This window comes from Epinephelus moara, chromosome 11, assembly GCF_006386435.1.
Source record: "Epinephelus moara isolate mb chromosome 11, YSFRI_EMoa_1.0, whole genome shotgun sequence".
Classification (NCBI taxonomy): Eukaryota; Metazoa; Chordata; class Actinopteri; order Perciformes; family Serranidae; genus Epinephelus; species Epinephelus moara.
In genome coordinates, this window is record NC_065516.1 from 28,846,065 (window position 1) to 28,869,417 (window position 23,353).

General features: G+C 40.3%; 1 protein-coding gene across 2 annotated transcripts in view; it reads right to left on the minus strand.

The window, feature by feature from the left end:
* Positions 1-8,043: 8,043 nt before the first annotated feature.
* Positions 8,044-23,353, minus strand: part of prkdc (protein kinase, DNA-activated, catalytic subunit) — a 39,167-nt gene continuing 23,857 nt past the window's right edge. For both annotated transcript variants that reach the window (XM_050056846.1, XM_050056845.1), the window contains 28 exons: positions 23,032-23,232; positions 22,380-22,495; positions 22,065-22,196; positions 21,783-21,962; positions 21,125-21,333; positions 20,618-20,756; positions 20,298-20,486; positions 19,621-19,845; positions 19,292-19,400; positions 19,012-19,114; positions 18,761-18,923; positions 18,498-18,672; positions 16,555-16,748; positions 16,245-16,428; positions 15,127-15,287; positions 14,317-14,528; positions 14,130-14,217; positions 13,907-14,050; positions 13,599-13,806; positions 13,192-13,259; positions 12,610-12,830; positions 11,195-11,287; positions 10,997-11,077; positions 10,750-10,821; positions 10,455-10,656; positions 10,145-10,333; positions 9,815-9,954; positions 8,044-9,027 (listed from right to left, as the gene is read on the minus strand). In XM_050056846.1, coding sequence (XP_049912803.1) covers positions 8,823-9,027; positions 9,815-9,954; positions 10,145-10,333; positions 10,455-10,656; positions 10,750-10,821; positions 10,997-11,077; positions 11,195-11,287; positions 12,610-12,830; positions 13,192-13,259; positions 13,599-13,806; positions 13,907-14,050; positions 14,130-14,217; positions 14,317-14,528; positions 15,127-15,287; positions 16,245-16,428; positions 16,555-16,748; positions 18,498-18,672; positions 18,761-18,923; positions 19,012-19,114; positions 19,292-19,400; positions 19,621-19,845; positions 20,298-20,486; positions 20,618-20,756; positions 21,125-21,333; positions 21,783-21,962; positions 22,065-22,196; positions 22,380-22,495; positions 23,032-23,232 — 4,403 coding nt within the window. In that variant the 3' untranslated portion in view covers positions 8,044-8,822. The remainder of the gene's footprint in view (positions 9,028-9,814; positions 9,955-10,144; positions 10,334-10,454; positions 10,657-10,749; positions 10,822-10,996; positions 11,078-11,194; positions 11,288-12,609; positions 12,831-13,191; positions 13,260-13,598; positions 13,807-13,906; positions 14,051-14,129; positions 14,218-14,316; positions 14,529-15,126; positions 15,288-16,244; positions 16,429-16,554; positions 16,749-18,497; positions 18,673-18,760; positions 18,924-19,011; positions 19,115-19,291; positions 19,401-19,620; positions 19,846-20,297; positions 20,487-20,617; positions 20,757-21,124; positions 21,334-21,782; positions 21,963-22,064; positions 22,197-22,379; positions 22,496-23,031; positions 23,233-23,353) is intronic.

The window sequence follows — 23,353 nt, forward strand, 5'->3', positions numbered from 1 at the left end:
TGACTGTGACACTGGGTTTGATTTCACTTGCAACAGTATTGGTCATCATTGCTGATATTTTCAGTTATGGATGGTTATCTTTCAGTTGAACTTTTGTTTCCCTATATTGATTGTATCATCTATTAAAAATGGATTAACTAATGTGTGTGGCTGTTTTTTAGTCGAGTAGAAGCTCAGCCCTGTTCTCATGTGAAATAAGGAATTAGTTCAAGATTGCACATTCAATCAGTTGCTCAACAATGTCGTAGAAAACCTGGATGATGAAAAAGGTCTGTACTTAAGCAACATACAGTAGGTGATGAAAATGATAAGAGCGCTAGTGTAAGTCAGTCTCTTTTTATAATATTTGTATTATTGTAATTTAAAGTAAAGGTATGTAATGCTTTACTAATATAATTATAAACTCAAAAAACAGCTAATAAAGTAATTTCATTGTAGATAGAAGTATAGGTAACTGAAGGACCTCTTAAGTCAAACAGAGGATCTGTACTGTCTTGGCAGATTCAGGGGACTTGGTGTACAAGAAGTCTTTGGCAGATATTTCAACTGTGTTACTAGGTTTTACAGCTGCAATAATTAGCTGATTATCAGTTAGTCTACACCAGTGGTTTCCAAATTTTATGTACCCAAGGTACATCAAAGGGCAAGACAAAATCTCAAGGCACACCTGTATTTATATCTTTGCACAACAGCTTCTATAACGTGTGTTCTCATCCCTCACACTGGCTGCCAGTCAGGGTTTTTGATGTGTTACACAGTAACAATTCCCATGCACAAGCAGTGACAAGTATGTCTCCTGTGAGGGTTTTTTTAAAAATTAAATTACATTTATTCGCTTGAGTTTGCCTCTTTATTAGGAAATGGGTGCACACAACATACTGATGCAGTCAATTAAAAATTCATAACTTTTTGTATAGGCCCAGCTGAATATTGCAATAATAATGTGTGGTTATCACAAAATCCCACGGCACACCTGGACTGGCATCATGGCACACCATTCGAGAACCACTGATCTAGACTTTTTTGTAAAAATTTGACAATCTGCTGCTTCTCTTTGTCTTAACATTATGGGTTTTTGCACTCTTGGCAAGACAAAACAAGACTGATGATATCTCCCTGGGCTCCAAGAAATTTCGATGGGGATTTATCACCATTTACTAATATTTTATAGGCCTAAGAACTAATAATAAAATAGATAATAATTGACAGATCCCTTGATTATGAAAATAAGGATTAGTTGGAGCCCTACTAGATTTACTTATAAACTGTAATTTATTTGTCATCTGTCGAGAGATTAGTTGATTTAATACAGCTGTATTCCAAAAGACCCTAAATATATTAGGCAAGACAAATTTATTTAAGTAGCACATTTCATACCCAAAGGCAGATCAAAGTGCTTTACAGATTAGTCAAGCATGCCTCAAAGGGCTGTAATTTAAATTTAAATTTAAATTTTTATCTATAAAGCCCAATATCACAAATCACAATTTGCCTCAGAGGCTTTACAGCACTCAACATCCCTCTGTCCTTGGACCCTCACAGCAGGTAAGGATAAACTCTCCTTTAAGGGGGGCAAAAAATGGTAGAAACTTCAGGAAGAGCAACTGAGGAGGGATCCCTCTTCCATGATAGACAGATGTGCAATAGATGTAGTATGAACAGAACAGATAAATTATTGGGTTTTAGGACCAAATTGCAGATCGATCTGAAGCATTTCAGGAACCTGCAAGTGCTTCATCAGTTCTGCTTTTGTGATGTCTTACAGCTGCTGTTTCCGTCCTAACATCTCTCAATCCAAAGGTAACACCAGTTCTGCTTTTTGTGGTTGAACTTGTATAACCTGTTTATACTTGAAGCCTTAATTATAATGACATTAAAAAGCTCTTTCGTTCCAGTTGGCTGACAGTAATACTTGAATATCACATGTGAGGACATGCATCAAGTATTAACCAAAAAATATGGAAAAACAAATGCGTACAGACGTTCTGACTTTTTATTAGGCAGAGAGTAAGTGACCTATAATGGTTTCAGTTTAATTCAAAGCAGTTAATGTTATTATATCTGTTCAGAGATATTACACTCAGTACCAAGGGAGAACCTACACACACTTTTCTCTCTCACACACTTACTCAACTGTTGAACTGTCTCTCTTATGTGCATGAACGCACATACAAACAGCACTGGCAACTTCCATATACTGTGATGCAGTGCATAGCATCTATAGCTGCAACCATGTACGCACATGCATCCATCATTGCCATGCCTCCTTTTGGCAAACATACACACACACACACACAACACCAACCAACCAAACATTTAATTTCATCACTAACATTTTTTCTATGCTGGTGATTTTCCATTTCTACTTTTATTAGTCCTTTCAATATCAAATTTCCTTTTTGATGTCATTTTACTTGACATTAATTTATGTAGCATTTTCACCTCTAATCTTCTTTCAGCACAAAAAAAAAGTAATGTCACTGACCACATGCACTACAGCAGAAGTACAAGAAAGCATCCTATTTCACATGGTCCATTGTTACAAAAATACAAACTAAATGCTATTTAAATAGTGCATGGACAAAAAATGCCATAGTATAATTTTGTACAGCTGAGAAACATTTATCAATTTTAGGACATTTTAATTGTCAGATTGTGTATAAACTGTGGTCCCCTATGAACACATTTTGTAGACTTATAGATTATGTTTAGTTAAGAATAGACAACATATGGACCACATTCAATATTTAATATTTAAGTAATTAAAATGAATGGGCTTGTTTTTGACAACAGTACTAATACCATACCATTCATCATACACTTGTATGAGACTCAATTTGTGTACTGTGTACCAGCAACTTAAGCTGGTACAAGCAAGTTTTTTAGAAGTTTTCTGCAAAGAGGGAAGTTTTCAGTTTTTCAAACAAACCCTAAACCAAAATCTGACTTTTACAAACATTTAGCTGCTGAACTGAACCATAAGACACCCTTTATAACTAATGGTTGAATGCATCCTGTTGGCCTGCTGCATTATTACATAATCCTTTTATAGTTAAGGGATGTCATCTAATCCTGTCAAATAATTAGACAGTATTTGGAGTGCTGTAGCTAATAAAGTAGGTGTTTCTTAGATTTTAAAACAAACACAATTTCATTATTTCCTCGTTGTAACCGACCAAACAGGATGCTCTCAGGTCACCTATGTCCCTCCTTTCGGTACGCTCCATACGGTAAAGCCGCCCCTCCAACTCTATCAGACCAAAAATGGATGAAAATTAGCCTGGCTATCAAGTAGGTGGGCCTGGTCAGCTTTTTAAAAAGCAGGTCAGATTATTATTAATACAGATCTGAAACATTCTCCAAGACTACTTTGAGCTCTCGACTCTCCAACCAAATTCTACTCACTGACCGTTCCAAGGGTCAAACGCTGCACCAACGAACCAGCCTCCTGAGCATCCATTCCACGGGCAGATCAGCTCCCCGAGCCTCCTTCCAGGTCTGCTGTTAATATATTTCATGTATACTGTTTTAATGTTGAGTGTTAGGGTTTGATGTCCACAGGTGAGGCTACTCATCATTAAATATGACTATATACATATATACATGACTGCAGTCCGACAACTATAGTCAACCATTCCTTTATTGCAATTATATAATTATCTATATAGGTTTTTGGTGCAAGAAGCTTCAACATTTCTGGTAATGATGGCCCTACCTTTGACTTTTACGCTGGATAGCCAACTCTGTTACCAATTGTGGAACACCCATCCAGCACATTAAGTACAACACAGATCAAGTATCCACCACATATTGTAGATACATTTCAGTCTGTCATCATCTTGCTTTAAAGACACTAATCCCGAGTCACGATTGGATTATTTTAGACTTTAACACCAATGATGCTTGACTTCACTCGGACCTGAGCGTGTACCAAAAATCAATTCATTTCCTGAATCACCTAACATCAACGCTATTCATTCCACATTTAATTCCCAGAACCACTTTGTCTTAATCAGTTGGACAGCATCCAATCAAGTTGCAGGAGAGAACCATGAAGAACTAACATGACATCATTGAGCACCAGTTGGAAAATGTTACTAAAGATAGTTTTGTTCTGGTACAAAAACTGTGTGGTGGTCAACAAAAAACAAACTGCAGTATGTAAAACATGCACATGTTCATAATTACTTGAAATCTTCCAACTTCATGAAGTTGCATAAAGAGCGGTAAGTTGATGATAACACAAACATGATAATGCTTAGCTAACGTTAGCTTAACTTTTTAACAAGCTTGTTTTAACAAATAAATGCAAATGTTAAAAAGTATTCAAAATTTGGTTACACTTTACTTGAAGGTATCTACATAAGTGTGACATGACACGGTCATGAACCTGTCATGAACATTATGTGCATGTCATAAACTTTTATGACTGCTGTCATTAAGTGTCATTCGGTTTTTGTAATGACAAGTTGACATTGTTTGGGTTGTCTTGATTATGACAAGTTGACATTTATTAAAAGGGCCATTACCAGAAGTTGTCTTTGTCATGACAAGTTGACATTAAATTTGTTTGGGATGTCCTTATTATGACAACTTGACACTAACCAGGATGACATTAACAGAAGATGTCTTTGTCATGACAACTTGACATTAACAGGAAATGCACCTCTTTTTGTGATAATGACAAGTTGACATAATAATTGATACAAAGACATCTTCTTGTAATGTCATCCTGGTTAATGTCAAGTTGTCATAATAAGGACATCCCAAACAAATTTAATGTCAACTTGTCATGACAAAGACAACTTCTGGTAATGTCACTTTGATTAATGTCAAGTTGTCATAATCAAGACAACCCAAACAATGTCAACTTGTCATTACAAAAACCGAATGACACTTAATGACAGCAGTCATAAAAGTTTATGACATGTACATAATGTTTATGACAAGTTCATGACAGTGTCATTTCACCCTTATGTAGATACCTTCAAGTAAAGATTTTTTTTTTAATAACAGGCATTACTTTGTTTAAGAGAGCAACATGACTTGTTTGGGACTAGAAACTCAAAGTTTAGGACTTGCGACTTGTCAGTCTTGACTTGGGAATTGAGTACAAAGACTTGAGGCTTACTTGTAACTTGCAAAACAATGACTTGGTCCCGCCTCTGATAGTCACTGAATCATGATTATCATATCGTGTGTGTTGTCAGTCATGAGGAGTCCAGACCTGCTGTTCCTGCTGTTGATGTCCTCCTGCCTTCCTGTCTTGAGCGCTCCACCAGGTGATTCCACGGACTCTTCTCTTGACGAGGAACAACCGAACCAACAATCCAAAAAAGAACAAGCCAAAGAAGTGTCTAAAAAGCTTGAAAATTGGTTTAAGCAAAACTATAAGGGGATTGGAGAGGTACTTGTTAACAGTATAGAGCCGTGGCCAGTAGTTGGGCCACCCCTTGCTGCAGTGATCAGAACCTTTCTGCTACTAATACCAGAGGCAGACACACTGAATGCTATCAAATCTGAACTTCGAGGTCTTCATTTTAAACTGGAAACCTTTCGTGCAGAATTAAAATGGGACGCCTGGGCAGCTGGTGCCTACCAAATTCCAATCAGCAACATAGAGAAAGCCTGGATTAAATACACTGAGTTAGTGAGTAGTTATACAACTACTGACACAGAAAAGGAGGCTCTCAAACAGAAGTTTGTCACATTTTACAACCAGTATGCAGACAGCACTTTGGTCTTACACCGGTTCTTGACAGCTAAACATGCATCTATAACACAAAACCTTGGAAACCTGCTGGCTGATAGATTAAGATGTCATGAAAAAGATATCAAAGTCCAGTTTTTGTATCTGAATGAACTTATGTGTAAAGGCAACATGCTCAATGAGGAGTACTATGAATTCACAGGCACAAACACCAATGCCAGGGTTAATGCTCTCCACAAGATTGCATCCCAGTCTGCCTCAGCTTTGATGACATCACACCAGCGCTGCTTATCTGATAGTGCTGCATACATAGAAAGGGACATCTTTGAGCGCATTGATGACACAAAAAAACATGGAGAAATAGAGGGACGTATCAGGGCATTTTTGGCCAAAACTTATGACAGGTATGACTGGATGGTTGTTGCACTTATGACACACAACTCAAAGCATGACCTATCAATACTAAACAGACATGTTCTGTCAGGATTTACTAAGGTAGAGAAAGGAACAGTTACAGTGGCTGTAGCCAAACAAGTTAAAGGCCATTACACCAAGACTGCCGCTGTTAAAGAAGCTATTAAAAAGTGCTTACCTCAGAGGTTTAAAAAGTGTTTAAATGTAGCAGAGAAACTACAAAAATGTCAGGAAACCATTTTTGGAAAACGCTTGTCCCAGACATACACAGCAGTGCATGCCTTTAAAAAGGAAAGAAAAACACTTACACTAGTGGAAGAATCAGATGATGAGGACTCTGTTACCCCAGTAAGCTCATCTCTTACCAACCACCTCTTTACCTGGGACTGTGGGAAATTTTCGGGGAAGTTTACCATCTTTATTAAAAGTGATGAAGAGCTAGGGAGCAGAGAAGAACTCTGCTCTGAAGTAGACTGTGGACAAAATGGCAAGTGTGTTGTAGTGCAAGGAACTTTCATAGCAATTTGTGAGTGCCAATACCCATACTATGGTGAGCGCTGTGAAATGAGACTGGAGAGTTGTAAGAGAAGCCTCCAGCAGGGACTAGAACGCAGAACCCAAAGCCCAGAACGATTTCAGAGAAGCACGTCAGCGCCTCCTACTAATCAAAGAACTCTGCAAAGTAACTCGAGGCGTTCAGCACAAGGAGAGTCTTTGCAGCCAACACGCGGGGGGTCGGCAAACCTTAGATCTCAGCAGAGCACCTCACAAAGCCCTTCCAGTCGTAGTTCTCGGCAGAGTGCCTCACGACGCTCCTCCAGTCGTAGTTCTCGGCAGAGCACCCCACGACGTTCTTCTAATCAGAGATCTCGGCAGAGCACCCCACGACGTTCTTCTAATCGTAGATCTCAGCAGAGTAGCTCACGACGCTCCTCCAGTCGTAGTTCTCGGCAGAGTGCCTCACGGCGGTCCTCCAGTCGTAGTTCTTGGCAGAGCATCCCGCGACGTTCTTCTAATCGTAGATCTCGGCAGAGTACCTCACGACGCTCCTCCAGTCATAGATCTCGGCAGAGCACCCCACGCCGTTCTTCTAATCATAGGTCTCGGCAGAGCATCATAAAGCGCTTTGCTGACCATCTAAGCAGGAAACCGAAAGGAGCTCTGCAACTGGAATATTGAGCGATAGCTCTCCACAGCGCACACTGCAGGGCTCTGGACAGTCGTTTTGTGGTTCTCATTGTGTAGATGAAACCACTGAATTTTTCTAAAGTCTTCTGTCTCCTAAAACATTAAGATTTAGAGTCTATAGCCATGCTAGCAGCTCTGCTATGCTGTACTTGGGCACAGCAATGCTTTGAGCTAAATGGTAACATCAGCATGCTAACATGTTTAACGACAATGACAACATGCTGACGTTGTCAGGTATAATGACTACCATGATCATCGTTGTAGAAAACTAACAAAGAAAAGGTTTAGATGAAATGATAATATAAAAATACACATTTGTTCTAATGAAATGTGAAAAGCTCGATTACATTCAATTCTAAAAATGTAACAGTGATTTATGCTCTTTATTGATGTGATGATGCGCTTACAACTTTGTGTGACCTATGTTGATGTAATCACCCACTGTCCAGAATAATCTTGTATGGATTTGAAAAAAAGAAGAAGTTGAGATTCTTTTGAGCTTTGAGCCTTAAATTGCTAGCTAATAAAATTTGTTTTCAATGTAAATGTTGTTTTACTTGTTTGAAAGAAATGCTCTTAAAATAAAGTTTCAAGTTTTTGCTGTAATGAAGAAATAATGGAAATGGATACGCCTAACTGGCATGCTGTACATGTACATACTGCACAATTTGATAAACAAATGCTATTGTTTGTGCAAATGTTCGTATTGAGTGAGGACAGACAGCAGAATGTAATAGTCTCATTTGTAACAGACACGATTAACAATGCTTGAGATATAACCACAATGTAGTTCAGTGACATTTATACTACAATAACAGACATTATTTACTACCTGTGCAACCTGATCAGGCTGCAGCTGATGGGAATGTCATTATTTTAGCAAGTATTTAGTGATAACTTTTACTAATTTAAATTTTGACCTGCTGTATACCTTGCTGTATTCCTTTAAGTCAAGTTGTATTTAAATTCATATCCTATAAAATCTTAAATTTGTTCAAGTTTCCAATATGAATCAGTTGCAAATAGATGACCAAAGTGATCATATATTCTGTACTTCACACTCTCAAACACTGTTAACATTTTATTTTTATTTTTTTAAACTGAAGACACAAGACATTTATAAATGATGGTAATGATGTGTTCTCTTCAGATACAATTGAAGTGCGAGGAATAGCCAACAATATGGTGTCTGTGCCCGTATTGTCTGATTTAAAACAAGAATCTTACAAGACAGATTTCTTGATTTTAAGTAAAGTTTGAGATAAAATGTTGATCCTGCCATACAAAATTTGCGTCGATACATGAAAATGATTTTTCACAGCTACAAAAGGGGAGACAGGGATCTTTTCTTCAGATCACTAAACAATACACACAGTTTGACAAATTTTCTTTCCTACATATTTCTTAACATTCTAAACATCTGTACCACCCATGGCTGTTCACCTATGACCACATTTGTTCCCAAGTTATTATCAGTATATTTCACAAATCAATGAAAATATTAAATCGATCAGAACCATGGTTCCCAGCCTGCCCAAACTCTGCCAAGCACATTTGGGTCCATGGCTTGGTCAAGCAGGCAGTCCACCTGCTTTTCCACCGGCAAGCCTGCAGCTGGAAGCCTCGCACGAATGTTGTGCTCTTCGGTCCCTGAGGCCACAGACTGCATCCCTGGGAAGGCAGCGTCCTTCTCAAAGCCCAGCTTCAGTTCCTCACTAAGAAAAACAAACCAACATCTAATTACACACTGAGTATTAATCGTCAAGTCATTTTTTTAAGTCACCAGCACAAACATGATATGTTGCACACACACTCCCTCATCCATCAAGACCGCACTCTCCTGAGTGACAGTGTGGGCAGGCGAGACGTGTGTTTTTATATCCTCAGTGCTCCAGACCGTGACCCCTTTGTCACATGGAACAGCAGTGCACCGTGTAAATCACTTTTGCACTTCCAGCACTTCCAGCCTGAGACAAGCTGGGTACTTCAGAGTAAAAGCACCAGTGGTTCCGCTTCGATTTATTTCATTGTAAAAATTCTTCATTTAACTAAAATGAACAATGACAGCAATATAGTCCACGATGAGCAGTGCTAAAATCAACCTGCGTAGTTGTCCCTCCATTGTGACATTAGAAAGTGTCACATTTATCTTGCAAGTGTACTCTTCTTCAACGTTTTGTTTACTTCCTGGATTTTTCCCACATGGAAATTCTGACCAATCAAGAGCAGCTTTCTCACACAAGGCATTTAATCTGGTCCGCTTGTAAATGCTGCCGTGAGAACACGAACCAACTCTCGGCAATTATACAACTTTGTAACAAAATTAGTCCCTGATTCAGACCAAAGCAAGACACACCCTTAGACAGTTAAAGCAGTATTTACATTATAACTGATCTTATCAATACAAGCTTATACAGTGACTCATCTTAATTAACAAACCTTCAGTGTGACATTACAGACATCCTAATTATTGGTGTGCCATGTTATGATTTGATGATGTACCTGGTTATAGCAGCTGGATTTGCTCCTTCTAGTTTTCTCCTGGCAAAGTTCACCTTCTGTAGGGGATACCAGTTGATTTCTTTGGTGTTCACGCTGTCCGTCCATGTGCCTCCTTTCTTCAGCTGTTTCAGTTCAAAGTTCTGTGTGATAGCAGAGGGAAATGTGATTTGTACTGCGGTCTATTGAATCTTTTCTGTATGCTGTCACACAGATTCACACCATTTAACACACGTTCCCTTTTGTACTGACATCACTGTCATATCTGTATTTCACAGACAGTTCAGAAATTCAGTGCTTGAAGGGATCTTTGTAGCAGGAGTGACTGGTTACCTTCCAGTCCAGCGAGGGCTCCTTGACGAACACATCCATCGTGTTCAGCAAAAGGTCGGGCTCAGCCCTGTAAGCTCGGAGAGAGTGGACCATGGTGCTCTGGATCAAACCTGACTCCTTCAAGGGTTGCATTAGATTCACAAACTGTTGGGTCAGCCGGAAAGGCATGAGCTCGGGCACAGGAAGGAACTGTGAGGAAATACAATATAGTACAGTTGGGCACAATCACACAAAAGCACCATATGGTCAAACCAGCTATCTACTGTTCTGCATTTTAACTTCTGCCCTCAGTGAAATGAGCATGACAAACCTGTGTGGCTGAACCAAATGCATGACCAAAGTCGATGCCAATCATGCCTCCTGTTTCCATGTTGATCATGAAGTTGGAGAGATGGCGGTCTCCAATACCTAGAATCCAGTGGCTGACACACAGCAGGGCATGAGAGCTGATGAAGTGGGAGCGCAGGGAGAGAAATGCCTCAGGACTGTTGCACATCTTCAGAAAAGCTCTCCTAGAAATTGAAAAAGAAATGAAATGAAAGAAATTGTTTTAAAGCAGGTGTTAACCCTCATGAGCAGTTTTATCACAGAGAGATTCAACTTACTTGAGGAGATCACTGGGCACGTGCTGCAACACTTTCAAGAAGTTGTTGACAGTCTCAGAGCGCTTCGCTTTCCTGACAAAAGAGAAATATGCTGAAGCTCATATTTAATAAAACAATGACAGTTTTTCCTCCTACAGCATCCCCTAATGTTAAAAACAGTTGGTTTCAGATTATAAATGCTGTGAATAGTGAATTACAATCAACAAAATTCAGCTGAGGAACAAAAGTGAACATTCAGCAGACTTACTTGTAAGCCCCACTGTATAGCACAACACCACTTGAGTTTGGAGAAATGGTTTGGAGCCATTTATTGTAGTCATCAACACACCTTTAGGAAATCAAAATCCCAGTTTATAGTTAACATTTTAATAGGCCTGAAGGTGTCATTTCAACTTCCTCACTGGAATGACACTGAAGTTATTAGAGTGAAATGTGTATACTGTACCTCCCTTTCCTTAGCTGTTCCTCATCAGTCATTGTGCTCTGCAGGAAGTCTTTCAGAGTACAGGTGTTCTCCATCCATTCAATGAGACCAATTCTGTAAAGGCAATGAAAATGGTGAATTAAGTTTCTTGGCTGTTTTTATTTTGCACAAGAGGAGTGTCAGAAAGTGGTGCCGATGATCAGCTCCTGTCACAAAAAAATAATTTAAAGAACAAATAACCTAGGGATGCACAATATATATCGGGCTGATAATGAGACATTTTTAAAATGATGCATTATTTCATTATGCCAGACTGCTTTCACTAACTTAACAAGGGCAGCATCTACCCACTCGACACAGTGAGTGGCAACGCATGTACTTTTATACTTGGTTTGCGAGCCGCCAATAAACGCAGAGAAGAGGAAGAACAACAAGTGCAGCACGCTGTCTAGAGGGCAAAAGATGTTGCGGTGTGGACGTCTTTTACAGTTCCAGAGGAAGACAATAGGATTGCGCCGAGGATCTGATCTCCGACTGCCCAACCCAGGTTAGACACAGCGCTGAAGGACTGTCTCCAGAGCGTTAGCACGAGCTTATTAGCAGCAGAGGCTTACACCCAACACCAAGCTTTTCAAAGGCTCGGCTCTGTTGTTGATCTTATTAATAACCGCTAGTAATGTGATGCTACAGTTAGCTATTATTTGTATCAACCCAGCCTGAAACACGTCTCTCTCTCTGGCTGCTTGTGTGTGTGAGACACAGCTGCTTGTTTGTTTGAGTTGAGTATTAATGTGTGAGAAAAATCAATAGCGCATCGCTATTCTACTTGGTAGCTGTAGACAAGTCTATTGTGGGATGGGGAGACGACGCCTGGGTGTGTTTATAAAAATGCAGCGTGATGATATTAACATTTCATACACCAGATGTAACGCAGAGCTGCCGATGTTCATATGAGTCAGCTGTCACTGTTTGTCTCTGTTAGTGGAGACCCCACTCTACAGTGTAGTTTATACACTTTACAGATACACCAGAGAAATACACAGTAACACTGGGCGTCATCTCCCTCTCTCTTACCATTAATTATAAATTAATAGTGATTAATCAATAGTGATGTTAGGTTGATTTGGTTCAGTCAGAGCTATGGAATATTAATCAGCCATACTTGCTCACTACATCTTAGCCTTTCTTACCCTCAGGTGTTCATAAACTACAGGTTGTACACTTCTTTTTAAAACACAAAAATGTGAAATTATCAGTTATCATATCAGTTATCAGCCATGAGAAGCAGGTAAACATCAGTTTAATAATTTTGGTATATCAAGTTTGATCTCTTGCTGGATTCTGCTGTCAAAGACAATCAATCTGTGTAATCAGTATATGTATTAAGTTTAAGCGGAAGGACAGAATGATGGATGGCATCACGACAAGCCCAGTACCTTGTGGTTATTGGAATGACTTGATAGGTGCGCAGCTGCATGCCTCTATGTGTGCAGGTGGCGTCATGACTCAGCAGAATGTTCATCACGGCAAAAAGCTGCTCAATGCGTTGGTCCTGGCGGAGGTCCTCTCCACCCTTCACCAAGAAGGGGTGGTCACGTTCATCGTCACCACGGATGATGAGACGCTTGGGGCGACGGATAGAGGACATCACTTTTACCTGCAGGGCATGAATCCACACTGATATTCTGACCGACTTCAAGACCAGCTGACATCAGCTCATGACAAACTTCTTTATATGATCATCTGCTCCAGGCACGCTACTGCAAGCACTGACATAACGTAGCCTACACTGCTACATGAAGCTACATGCTAACGTCAGGTAAACATATTATCCTGAATGCCCATGTTGTTCATATCTCCCAATTTAAGATCGGTTGGATATGCCCTTTTTTCACAGTGGAAAGTTTTGCTACTGTAAAGAGACAGCCCTAAAACAGAGTGCCTTAGACAAAGGGAAAATGAGCATAATAGGTTCCCTTTAAATTATTATTCAACAGTAAAAGACAATAGAAGCATACCCTTTCATCAAAGCCTGTTATCTTTGCATGATACTCTGGCAAAGGTTTAGATCTGCCATCATATTGTCCTGCAATGAGAGGAAAGAAAACATCTTCATCAGTGAATAGAATTTAAAAGAATATTTTACTTTTGAAATTGGAAAAAATTATGTTCTGTAAATCGGTGGTTCCCAACCTTTTTTGTCAGGAACACCCCAGAACTGTCAGATGAATTTAATACCCCTCCATCAACACCACCATTTATTTCAACCATTTATGGATTAATTTTAACTATTTCAACTTTTTATTTATTTTCTTTACACAGGGTCTACTGTGGCCTCTACAGGATTTGTCAAAACTAGAATATACATCATTTACAGAGTTCAAATCGTCTGACTTTAATAGTGTGAGTTTTCAGCTGCACTGACCTGGGATCTCCAGCTCATTGCTGAATGTGTCTGCTTTAAATCCACTCAGCCAGGGCGAGTATTCCTTCAGGTTCCCGGGTTCCTTCTGAAATCCACGCATGGATGCTGCCAGCTCATCCACCCGCCGCACAAAGCTTTTGTCTTTCCTCTTCTCAAACAGCTTGCTGCCTTTAGATCCCAGCAGTTTCTCCACTTCTTTAGCAAATTTCTTAACAAACAAAAAAGAAAATAGATTGAAAATTGCACTTTTGTAGAATATACACGCTTTGTTATACAAAAGCTTAAAAAGATCAAAGCAAACTACAAACTTTGATGAATTTGGTGCGAAACATTCCATGACTGTCCTTGTTACGATCCCCGAGTGAAGAGTACATCTCGTCAAACATGTTGCTCATTTGCTTCTTGTCAAAGCTCGGTTTTTCCAGTTCGTTTTTCACACTATCCCACCAATCCTGTGAAGACCAAATGGCAATAATCAATAACAAGTGGGTAGCAGCTTGGTTAATTTATGGTTGAACTTGCACTCATTACCTTAAAAAGCATCTCAGGGTTTGTGAGCTGCTGCAGCGCATCCACAAAGTTCTTCACAGGTCCTCCCTTGTCCAGCATGCTCCTGAGCCTGTAGACACATACGCACAGTATTGATAAGTAGACGTTTTTACATACTATATTTGCTTTTTTTTCCTCTTTCATTGAAACAAAACATTAGGCACTTTACCTGCTGACATATTCCTGCTGCTGGTGGCCTGTAGCCGAGTCCTCAAACTGGTAACTCTCACTGCTGATCATAAGAGCGTAAACCAGTGCTTGAGGGTAACTCTCTGCAATTTGTTCAATGCAGTGCTGCACAGCCACAGCTTCCGGCTTGTCCAACAGGGCGACCATTTGACTGATCCAACCAATGAGCATCCAGCAGGGAATTGACATCATCTGGGCATGGAAAGATATCACTGTCAGCACTTACAACAAAAGCCCAAGTACACTACAGGATACTGCAACAAATCGCAGCCTCCTCAGTACAGGTCTGAAGTAGTGTTTAACTTCCGTAATTTAACAATGTTGGTCTCAAACATCAGTCTGCAGCTTGGCAGATGTTTCGGCAGGTGACATATCATCCACCATATCCTGATGACAAAGTCAGCTCAAATACTACATCACTTTAGAGCTCTGATACGATATGAAACGTGCAAATGTAACATATCCGTGGTTTGTTGAAACGTACAATGCCAAGATTTTCTTGTGGCAACTGGGCTGTAATACTCCCAGATTCCCTGTCTAGACTTTTCTCACCCAGGGATAACTCAGCTAGTAAAGCTTTCTAGAACCATCGCTGGAGACCATCACAAAACAAAGACCTGCTATAAATTAAAAGACAATTATAATTTGGATGACACTTTGATAAACAAATCTTTATGTAACAACATTACACCAGCCAAGGAAAGGGGTTAAAATCTTTTGCTAATGCAAAGTGGGAAAAACTGTGTTTCTGTTTCCTCCTCCACCTCATCCCTGGACTGAACACACTAACCTCTTTCTTCATGAGGTCCAGTGTCTCAGAGGGGTACAACTCAATGATCTGCAGCAGACGTGGAAATTTGAGGCGAGCTTCCTCTGAATTCATCTTCAGTGCTTTCAACATGCTCTCCACTACATGAACAGGCAGCGCCATCAGGTCTGGGAATTGGCTTTCTGTAACAAACAACACAAAAATGTAGGAAATGACCGGCTGATGCAGGAAGTGCACTTGTCAGATTCTTACCCAAAAATAACACTATACTGTTTATAGTAAGTTCTGCCTTTGATATCTCTGGTCATTATGATCTGTGTGGTGAAATACCTTTATTTATCAGGTATTTATCTGATCCAAAACCAGACATTTCGTATAATTTTATCTATAAACACAATACAATATATGTCTCAATATAACCTTAAATATTCTGTGATAAAATTCTCGAAGCCATTCAGGTCATTATTTATCCTATGATGTTGCCGACCACTTATTTTTTAATAAGATTGTTTTACGCCATTTTCACTTTCATTAGATGAGTGGCAGAGGTGAGCATCAGGAGACACAGTGAGAGCGAAGGATAAAGGTCCTCAGCCAAACTTGAGCTGGAGACATCAAGTTAGATCCCGTGCATTAATACTGAGCGCCCTCTAAAGGCAGAGCACCATTATTTCAGTGTAAAAGGTGTTTAAAATAAAAATCCCCAGATTGCATTCTCCAGTAAACAGTGTTACTCTCAAAATGTAATTTATTACATATTACTAGTTACCTTCATTTGAAAGTAAAAAGTTACTTTTCAATATTACTCTCTGTGTGGTGTAATAAGTTACTTTTTACCCTACTGTTTGTATTAATAATAGTGTGATGATATGGAATAATTAGACAGCCTTGACCTTTTAAAATAAATGAGCAGCCTTGGACACAGAGAGGGTCAGGCAGAGGAGCAAAGTCTGATAAATATGAGATATGGATCAATATTTGTGGGCCTATGATATGAAACACAATAAACAAATATGTTATATAAGTTAGCACAACAAATGGACAGCTACAGCAGCACTGGAGAGAGAGTTATGCAAAAGAATGGAAACACAGCCAAAATAATGGTTCAACAAAGACACACGATGAGTCCTATTACTCACCGGTATCACTCTGCTCCTCCTCTCGCAGTCGTTTGTCACAGAAGTTAGCCAAAGCCATGTATGTCTCAGTGATGCTGCTGCTTTCCACACAGTCCTGAGAATACGACTGAAGCTCCTCGTCAGCCTTTCTGGTGGCATCACACAGCAGCTTCAGTGCTTTTAACTGCAGCCCCATTTCCACTTTCTGCAAGGTAAAACAGTTTGTCACCTCTCTCATTTACACTGACTCTTTGTACATGCTGTTGTCATACCGTACATTATATGTGTTAAATATGTTTGAAAATAATACTAAAGAATATAAGTGGAGTACCATTGGATTTTCACTGGGCCAAGCAGCTCCAGAGAGCTTTGCGACCTTCTCTGCTTTCCCAGCATCAACAGTTCCCAGGACCGAGGGGCTCTTGCCTACAGCTGTGGCCAGGATGTGGAAAGACGTACCCTGGAGTATCTTTTGGTATCTGAATACTTTAGCTGTGGCACTCTGACAGTCAGCCTGAAGGTCCTCTGCAGAGAGATAAGAGCTGACATGAAACATCTCAACAGGAAACAAGAGCAGCTGAAGTCACATCTCACGTCATTTCAGATACACCTATTGGCCACAGTGACTCATAACTGTGGATCAGTTATTAATAGATAGATCATTTTTAATCACTTTTTTGCGATGACCTTATATTTAAAATGTGTGTTTTTTCTTTAAACTTAATACAACTCATATAACTCTGACCAATCCATTTAAAAAGCTTCAAAAAGTGTGCGATCCTGCTTAAAAACATGTTGTACATACTCGGAATATCACCCAGCCCTAATGTGTTCAATCATTATAATGTTTTAAACTCCGATGCTGAAGTGCCAAAAGGCTTAAAGGTACACTGTGGAGTTTTTTTTTTGTGACTACTAGAGGCACTTTAGAGCAGTGTTTTTGCTCGTGAATCCCTGTTTTGTTTACATTGTGCATGCAGAATTTGCCACAGGTTTCACACTATTCTGCTGATCGACACCAACACACATAGCAATGCATCAACAGAGGCAACAAAGAAGAAGATTTCTAGCAAGCAAACATAAATGTGAACCCAACATGTGTGTTAGACCTCAAGTATACACAATGTGTTTTAGGACGCATTCACACTGGCGCTATTTGGTCCACTTTAAACGAACCCTGGTCCACTTCTATGGATAGTTTAGTTTGTTTGGAGTGGTGTGAATGCTCATTCGAACACTGGTGCGGACCAAACGAGCGAACCCTGGTCCGCTTGAAAACTGGGGGTCTTGGTTCACTTGCAAGTGAACCCTGGTGCGGTTTGCTTACAGTGGGAAATACAAACAGACTATCCAGCAGACCAAAGAGAGGAAGTTAACTAAAGAGACAAAGTGATGTAGAGCGCAGTGCATTTTGGATAGGAAGAAAAAGCCAACAGCACAAACAGGGAGAAGCAGTTTTTAAATTGTTTAGCGAGAGGATCGCGGCACGCTGATTTAATCGGTCGATGGATCAGTATCACATCAAGGTAAAAAAAAACAAAAAACTGCAACAGCAATATATTAGGGTCCGCGACTGAAGGGGATGGATTTCCGTTTTCGGTCCTGGCCAATCGATGAGCCGGGTTTTTTTTCTTCCTCATGCTTTTTTTCTTCCTGGTCGGTGGCAATACTGCCCCCAAACGAGCAGCTGCGTGATGTTGTCCAGGAGGTTTGGTCCGCTTTAAAAAGTGCAGTGTGAAAGTGAACTAAACCAAATGAATGTGTAAAATTTTTCAGCACTCCCTGCCCAATCGAACCGAGTCCCCCGGACTATCCTGGTGTGAATGTGCCTTTAGTCACTAACACTGAATGAACAGGGCACTAGGGGTGGGAATCACCTGAGCATCCACGATACGATATCACAATACGTAAGTCACAATACAATATTAATTATTGGGATTTTAAATATGTTGCGATATGCTGAGTATTGCGGTAAAATATGTTGCCATATATTGCAATTTATTACCTTTTTTTCAACTGTAAATGATGTACCCAAAGGAAAACTTTGTCAACATCTGTTTTACCTAATAAGATAAAAGTTTTCCCCCTTTTAAAGATTTTTTTTTTTTTGGCTTTATTAGATAGGACAGTGAACCCACAGCTGCTGCAGCAAGGACATCACCTTCATATGTGGGACGCCTGCTCTACCCACTAAGCCACCAGGCGCCAGGCTCTCTATCATTTTCAATTGTTTAATCCCCAAAATCAAGTACAGGAGTTGTTTTCCCTGCTTACCCAGGAGTGGGATAATCTTCAGCATGGCACTGATTTGCTCCACAGGACCCTGCACATGGCTGCGTTTATGGCTGTAGCGGCTGAAACTGTGGACCCAGCGCAGCAGCCAGCCTCTGTTTGTTTTGGCTTCTTTGTGAAGTTCCTTCAGCAGCTTGGTGGCCACGGGAAAGTTATTCTGAAAACAACGTACGTGTCCTGAGGTGAGTTTGTGGTAAACACGTGACAGCACAAAAAGAAAGTAGCATTCACAGTTGTTTCTTCACCTGCTTCCACGCGCTGTTGGCCATCTGTAGCTTCATGCTGAACTTGCAGTTATTTACTATTGTGTCAACGTCAACTGCTGCGTCTTCTGAATCGTCCACCTCCATAGTGTCACTGGGAACGTGGCCTCTCAGCTTTTCCCTGATCTTGTCCAAGAAGAAACATCTGAAACATAGAGATTAAATTTGACACTCTGTCAGCTGTTAATTTAAAGAATTTGTAAGCAAAATATTACTTTTAAAACCTTTCTTACCGAGATGTAATGATATCATCCCATAAATTCACTGGATCCGCTTTAGCATCAGGATACCGCTCAGTCCATAATCTGATGAGCCGCTTCAGGGAGCTCACAGACACTAATGAATGAAACAAACTTAAAGTTACTATATTTTCAGAGCGGGAAAAAATACTGTTTGCAGAGAAATAATTCTGTCATTCTAACAAAAAAAGGGAGCTGGGAATAACCCATTAACTCTTCATTCGATTATGATATTCACTGTTGTTTGAGTTTTAAAGACAATATCTCCACTCACCGTCTCCTTTAATGAAGAGCAGGAAGTCCTGGATTTCAGTCAAGGCCTGCACTGACTGCAGGATGGTCAGCCGACTTTGAGTCAACAGTGTATCCACACTGGAGTAATTCTAGAGGAGGCAGAGACATTGAGTTCATGCATGAGTCCAAATGCATTTCTGCATATTCTCTGCCAATTCATCACATATTTCTTTGCAGACTGTTTAAATTCTATCTACATCTTATTTCACAATATACTGTACAGTACATACATGCACTTTCTGCTTTAAGGAATGACTTAATAATGATCTCTGTCATTCTAAAACTCTGAGGTGACTTGTAACAGCAGACCTGCATAAAGAGCTGCATGGCGTAGTTGGTGTAGTATTTTGCACGGTCATAGTCCTCCTGCAGGATGTAGAGCAAGCTGAGGTCTTGGCTGTAACGATTTTCCAGCAGCTTTTTGCGCTCCTCCACCTTCATGGCTTTGTCGATGAAGCTGAGAAGAGTTTGGTCCGTCTCACCCAGCTGCAGCTGCTTCAACATGCTGCGAATCATGTGTGGCAGGTACATTTCCTGACACAAACGAAAAAAGATTTAAATGAGAAAAGCTATACAACTCTGGTGCATAGACTTGATACCTACAAACTGACATGATTTTAAGAATCCAGAGACTGTATGTTACATGTGAATCGTGCATTGCGTTATGACTAAAAGGACATCTTTATTTCCAGTGCTTTTATCACGCTATAATATGCTACTGTATTATATTTTTCTGTCAAATCTAAGCTTCAATCACCATCACAGACAGTATTGTATTACTAAAGATGACTGAAGAGTCTGGGAGGGGAATTTGCATGCTATGGAGGGCTGAGATTAATTCATGTAGGTTTTCATTCCAAGCCATCACTGCACATTGATCAAGAGATGAAAGACGCCATTCTGTGTTGAATCAAAACCTGCAGTTTGTCAGCTCTTCCTGGCACATGACTGAGAATTCCTTAACTGTGAAAGGTCAGATCTAGTACCTGGTAGAGTGGATCCGACCACATCTTCTCAAGGTTGGGAGGGGAGTTTTCATCTATGTTCACAGTGGCGCAGTACTGAAGAGACTTCCACTCCGTCAGATGACCGTAGGCCTCCATTGCAGCTATGTCCCAGAAGTCCTTCTCAGACTCAGTTGGCTCCTCATCACTCCACTGCTCAGTGTTCAGCGCCTGCCGGTATAGAAGAGAGTGTGCAATCTTTAGACTACAGTGCAACACATACAGCCAGCAATCTGATAAAACTGCACCAATCCGTGTGCGCTGACATGCTACTTAATCAATATGCTAGATTCATTGTATACCTCATTGTAAAGCTTCACAGCTTCTGCAAAGTCAGTGTTGGCTTCAGCTTGAAGTGCGGCACAGGTAATCGACTTGGTCCCAACTTTACCGCTAAAGATGCCACGCACAACGTCATAATCCTCCAAAGATCTGTAAAGCCTGGAGAACAGAGGAAACAAAGAGCACACTTAGTGCTACGCCGAACAAAAGCAACAGAAACCATCCAAAGGTGACTGATCTGTACATGCAATGCAGCTCCCGACAAAATGTGACAGAGGTAAGGTACATAAATGTAGTAATGAAACTGTCTCCAATGGAAGTTGGAATTAAAAGATGAACTGGTGTTAAAACAGCATCATTACATCGAAGAAATTAACTATGCCCTGTCTATCTAAGGAGAAAACAACTGCACCTTAACTCATAGTCTTATCACAATTTTGTCCTCATAAAGTAGACACGTTGTAGTGTTACTCAGCTACAAGCCAACACTGACAGAATCCATATCAATGTAAACAACACTGCAATACCTTGCAAGGTGGATCCATTTATTGGTGTCTGGGGGGATTTCTTTGCGTCCTCTTGACCGCTTGGCAGGAGGATCATTCTGGCCACCCCCTTGCAACAAGCCCTCTTCCAGCAGCAGGATGCCTGACGGCTGCTGGAGACTCATCAGGCAAGTGGAGCTGATGGCTCCTGGATCGAGCTGCTGCAGCTCCTTATTCTTGTGACACATGTCCTAACAACACAACCAGCAGTGTTAACTCAGATCATCAGCTTTCAGCCTTAAAGTTTATAGTTTTGAGATGTGACTTTATCAATCACGCTATAAGATAACAAGGCGTCAACAGCATATTGGAACACTGCATGGCAAAGTTAATTTCTGGCTACTTGATTTGCTAACAGCATGATTTCACTACAGTTGGACTAAAAATCTGTCTTGCATTCTTACAGGTGTGTAAGACTCATGGTGTGTTTTTCAAAAATATTATAGGGAATAGAGAATTATGGAGGAGACAAATTGGAATATTAATATAAGATCCTTCTCACATAAATTCAGTGTTTGACTTTGGATGTAAATGCAGTGAGTATAACTAATACAGGTATTACTTTCATTCTGAATGCCATTACATTTTTATTCAGATTAAAGACTTTCCAAGCAGAGTTTCAAGTTTCTGAAGGTCATACCTGCACACATGCTATAAATGGAGGGAAGCAGAGCGTGCTCTTGCTCAGGAATGTGTTCATGTTGCACCGCAGCTCCTCTTTAATCCTCCCGCTCTCCCCTCTTGGTTTGTGTGTTTCCATTTCTTGGAGGATTCCAGCAAACAGGGAGCTGAACAGCTGTTTGGCTAAAATTGGATCTCTCTAAATGAAAATATATAGGAAAAGAAAAGTTTTTTGCGGGGGTACATGTATTGTCTGTATGCATTCACATTAAAAGGACATGGAGCGTAGTGTCAGTCTCACCTGTGCGAGTGCTTGAAGGGGGGCGATGAGGCTGCTGTGTGGAATCTGGATGTCTGGAAAGTCTCCCACTCTGTAGTTACGATAGAGAGTCACCTGAGCCTCTTTACGCAGCCTTTGATCAGCTTTTTCTTCCTGTGGGACACCCAACAGAACCACCGATGGTTAGAGACACTACCAGTTTAGAGAATTTAGAGACAGTAAGCACTGGACAGTGATCAGTCTCATAACCTTTTTGTGCTGCAATCCAGCGTTTTGGAAATAAATTGCAGAATGAATGTGTATCAGCATATTTGTTGCTGCATAATGTTGTTGTACCTTTTTCTGTCTTTGTTGTTGGATCTCTTTCTGTGCATAATTCAAGCTGACTTTCTCCTGATCCTTGAGGAATCTGCGTCTCAATCTTAGGATGTTATTACGCTGCTCATTTTCTGCTGTTGATACACAATCACAAAATACAGACACATTAACAGAATTACAATAACGTAGAAATACTAAAACTAAAACCAAAGCAGGTGAAGTAAATAAATAAATAAATAATACATCTTAATCGGTTCAAGCTTTTTGGGGCTGTAGCTTACCATAATTTTTATCTCAGTTTCCCAGCAAAACGAGCATGTTGACGTACACCTTTTACAGTTAAAAAGTGGACACACAACAGCTCAGAATAATCACTTTTGAAATGTTAAGCCCATTAACTATTTGGACACAATAGACTAGCGGATCAAGTTCACTTTTGGTGCTATAATCATGTAATCTATTATTATTCTCAATATGCAACCCTGCATCTCAGATAACGCTAGAAGGCGGGCTTTCATAGAAAGATGTAAAGGGACTTTGACGACCAATCCGCCCTTGTTCAGATAGCAAACTAGTTATAACTGCAGAAACCTTCACCCAATATTTCTCTTTTGGAACATACCTATATGACATATTTAACCAGGTGGGTATTTCCTTCTCAGAGACTAACCTCTAGTGCGCCTATCCACTTCATCGGTTGATGCAGTGAGGCGCCTTAGGCCAAAGCCTTCTCCTACTGGTCTCCTCGCCGTTTGCCTCTCTGCTTTCTTATCAAACGCCAATAATGAGGAGAGAGACTCAGAGCCAAGTGTGTACTCTGCTAGTGTATCCACACTGCTGCCCGTCAGCCAGTTATATGCTGTACGTCGACCTGGGGGAAAAAAACATCAAAGGTAAATTTACCTGAAAATTTTCTGACTGCAAAACTGCAGGTACAGCTCACGCTTCTGTATTTATGACTGCTTCAACAACAGGATATGGAATTCAAGATG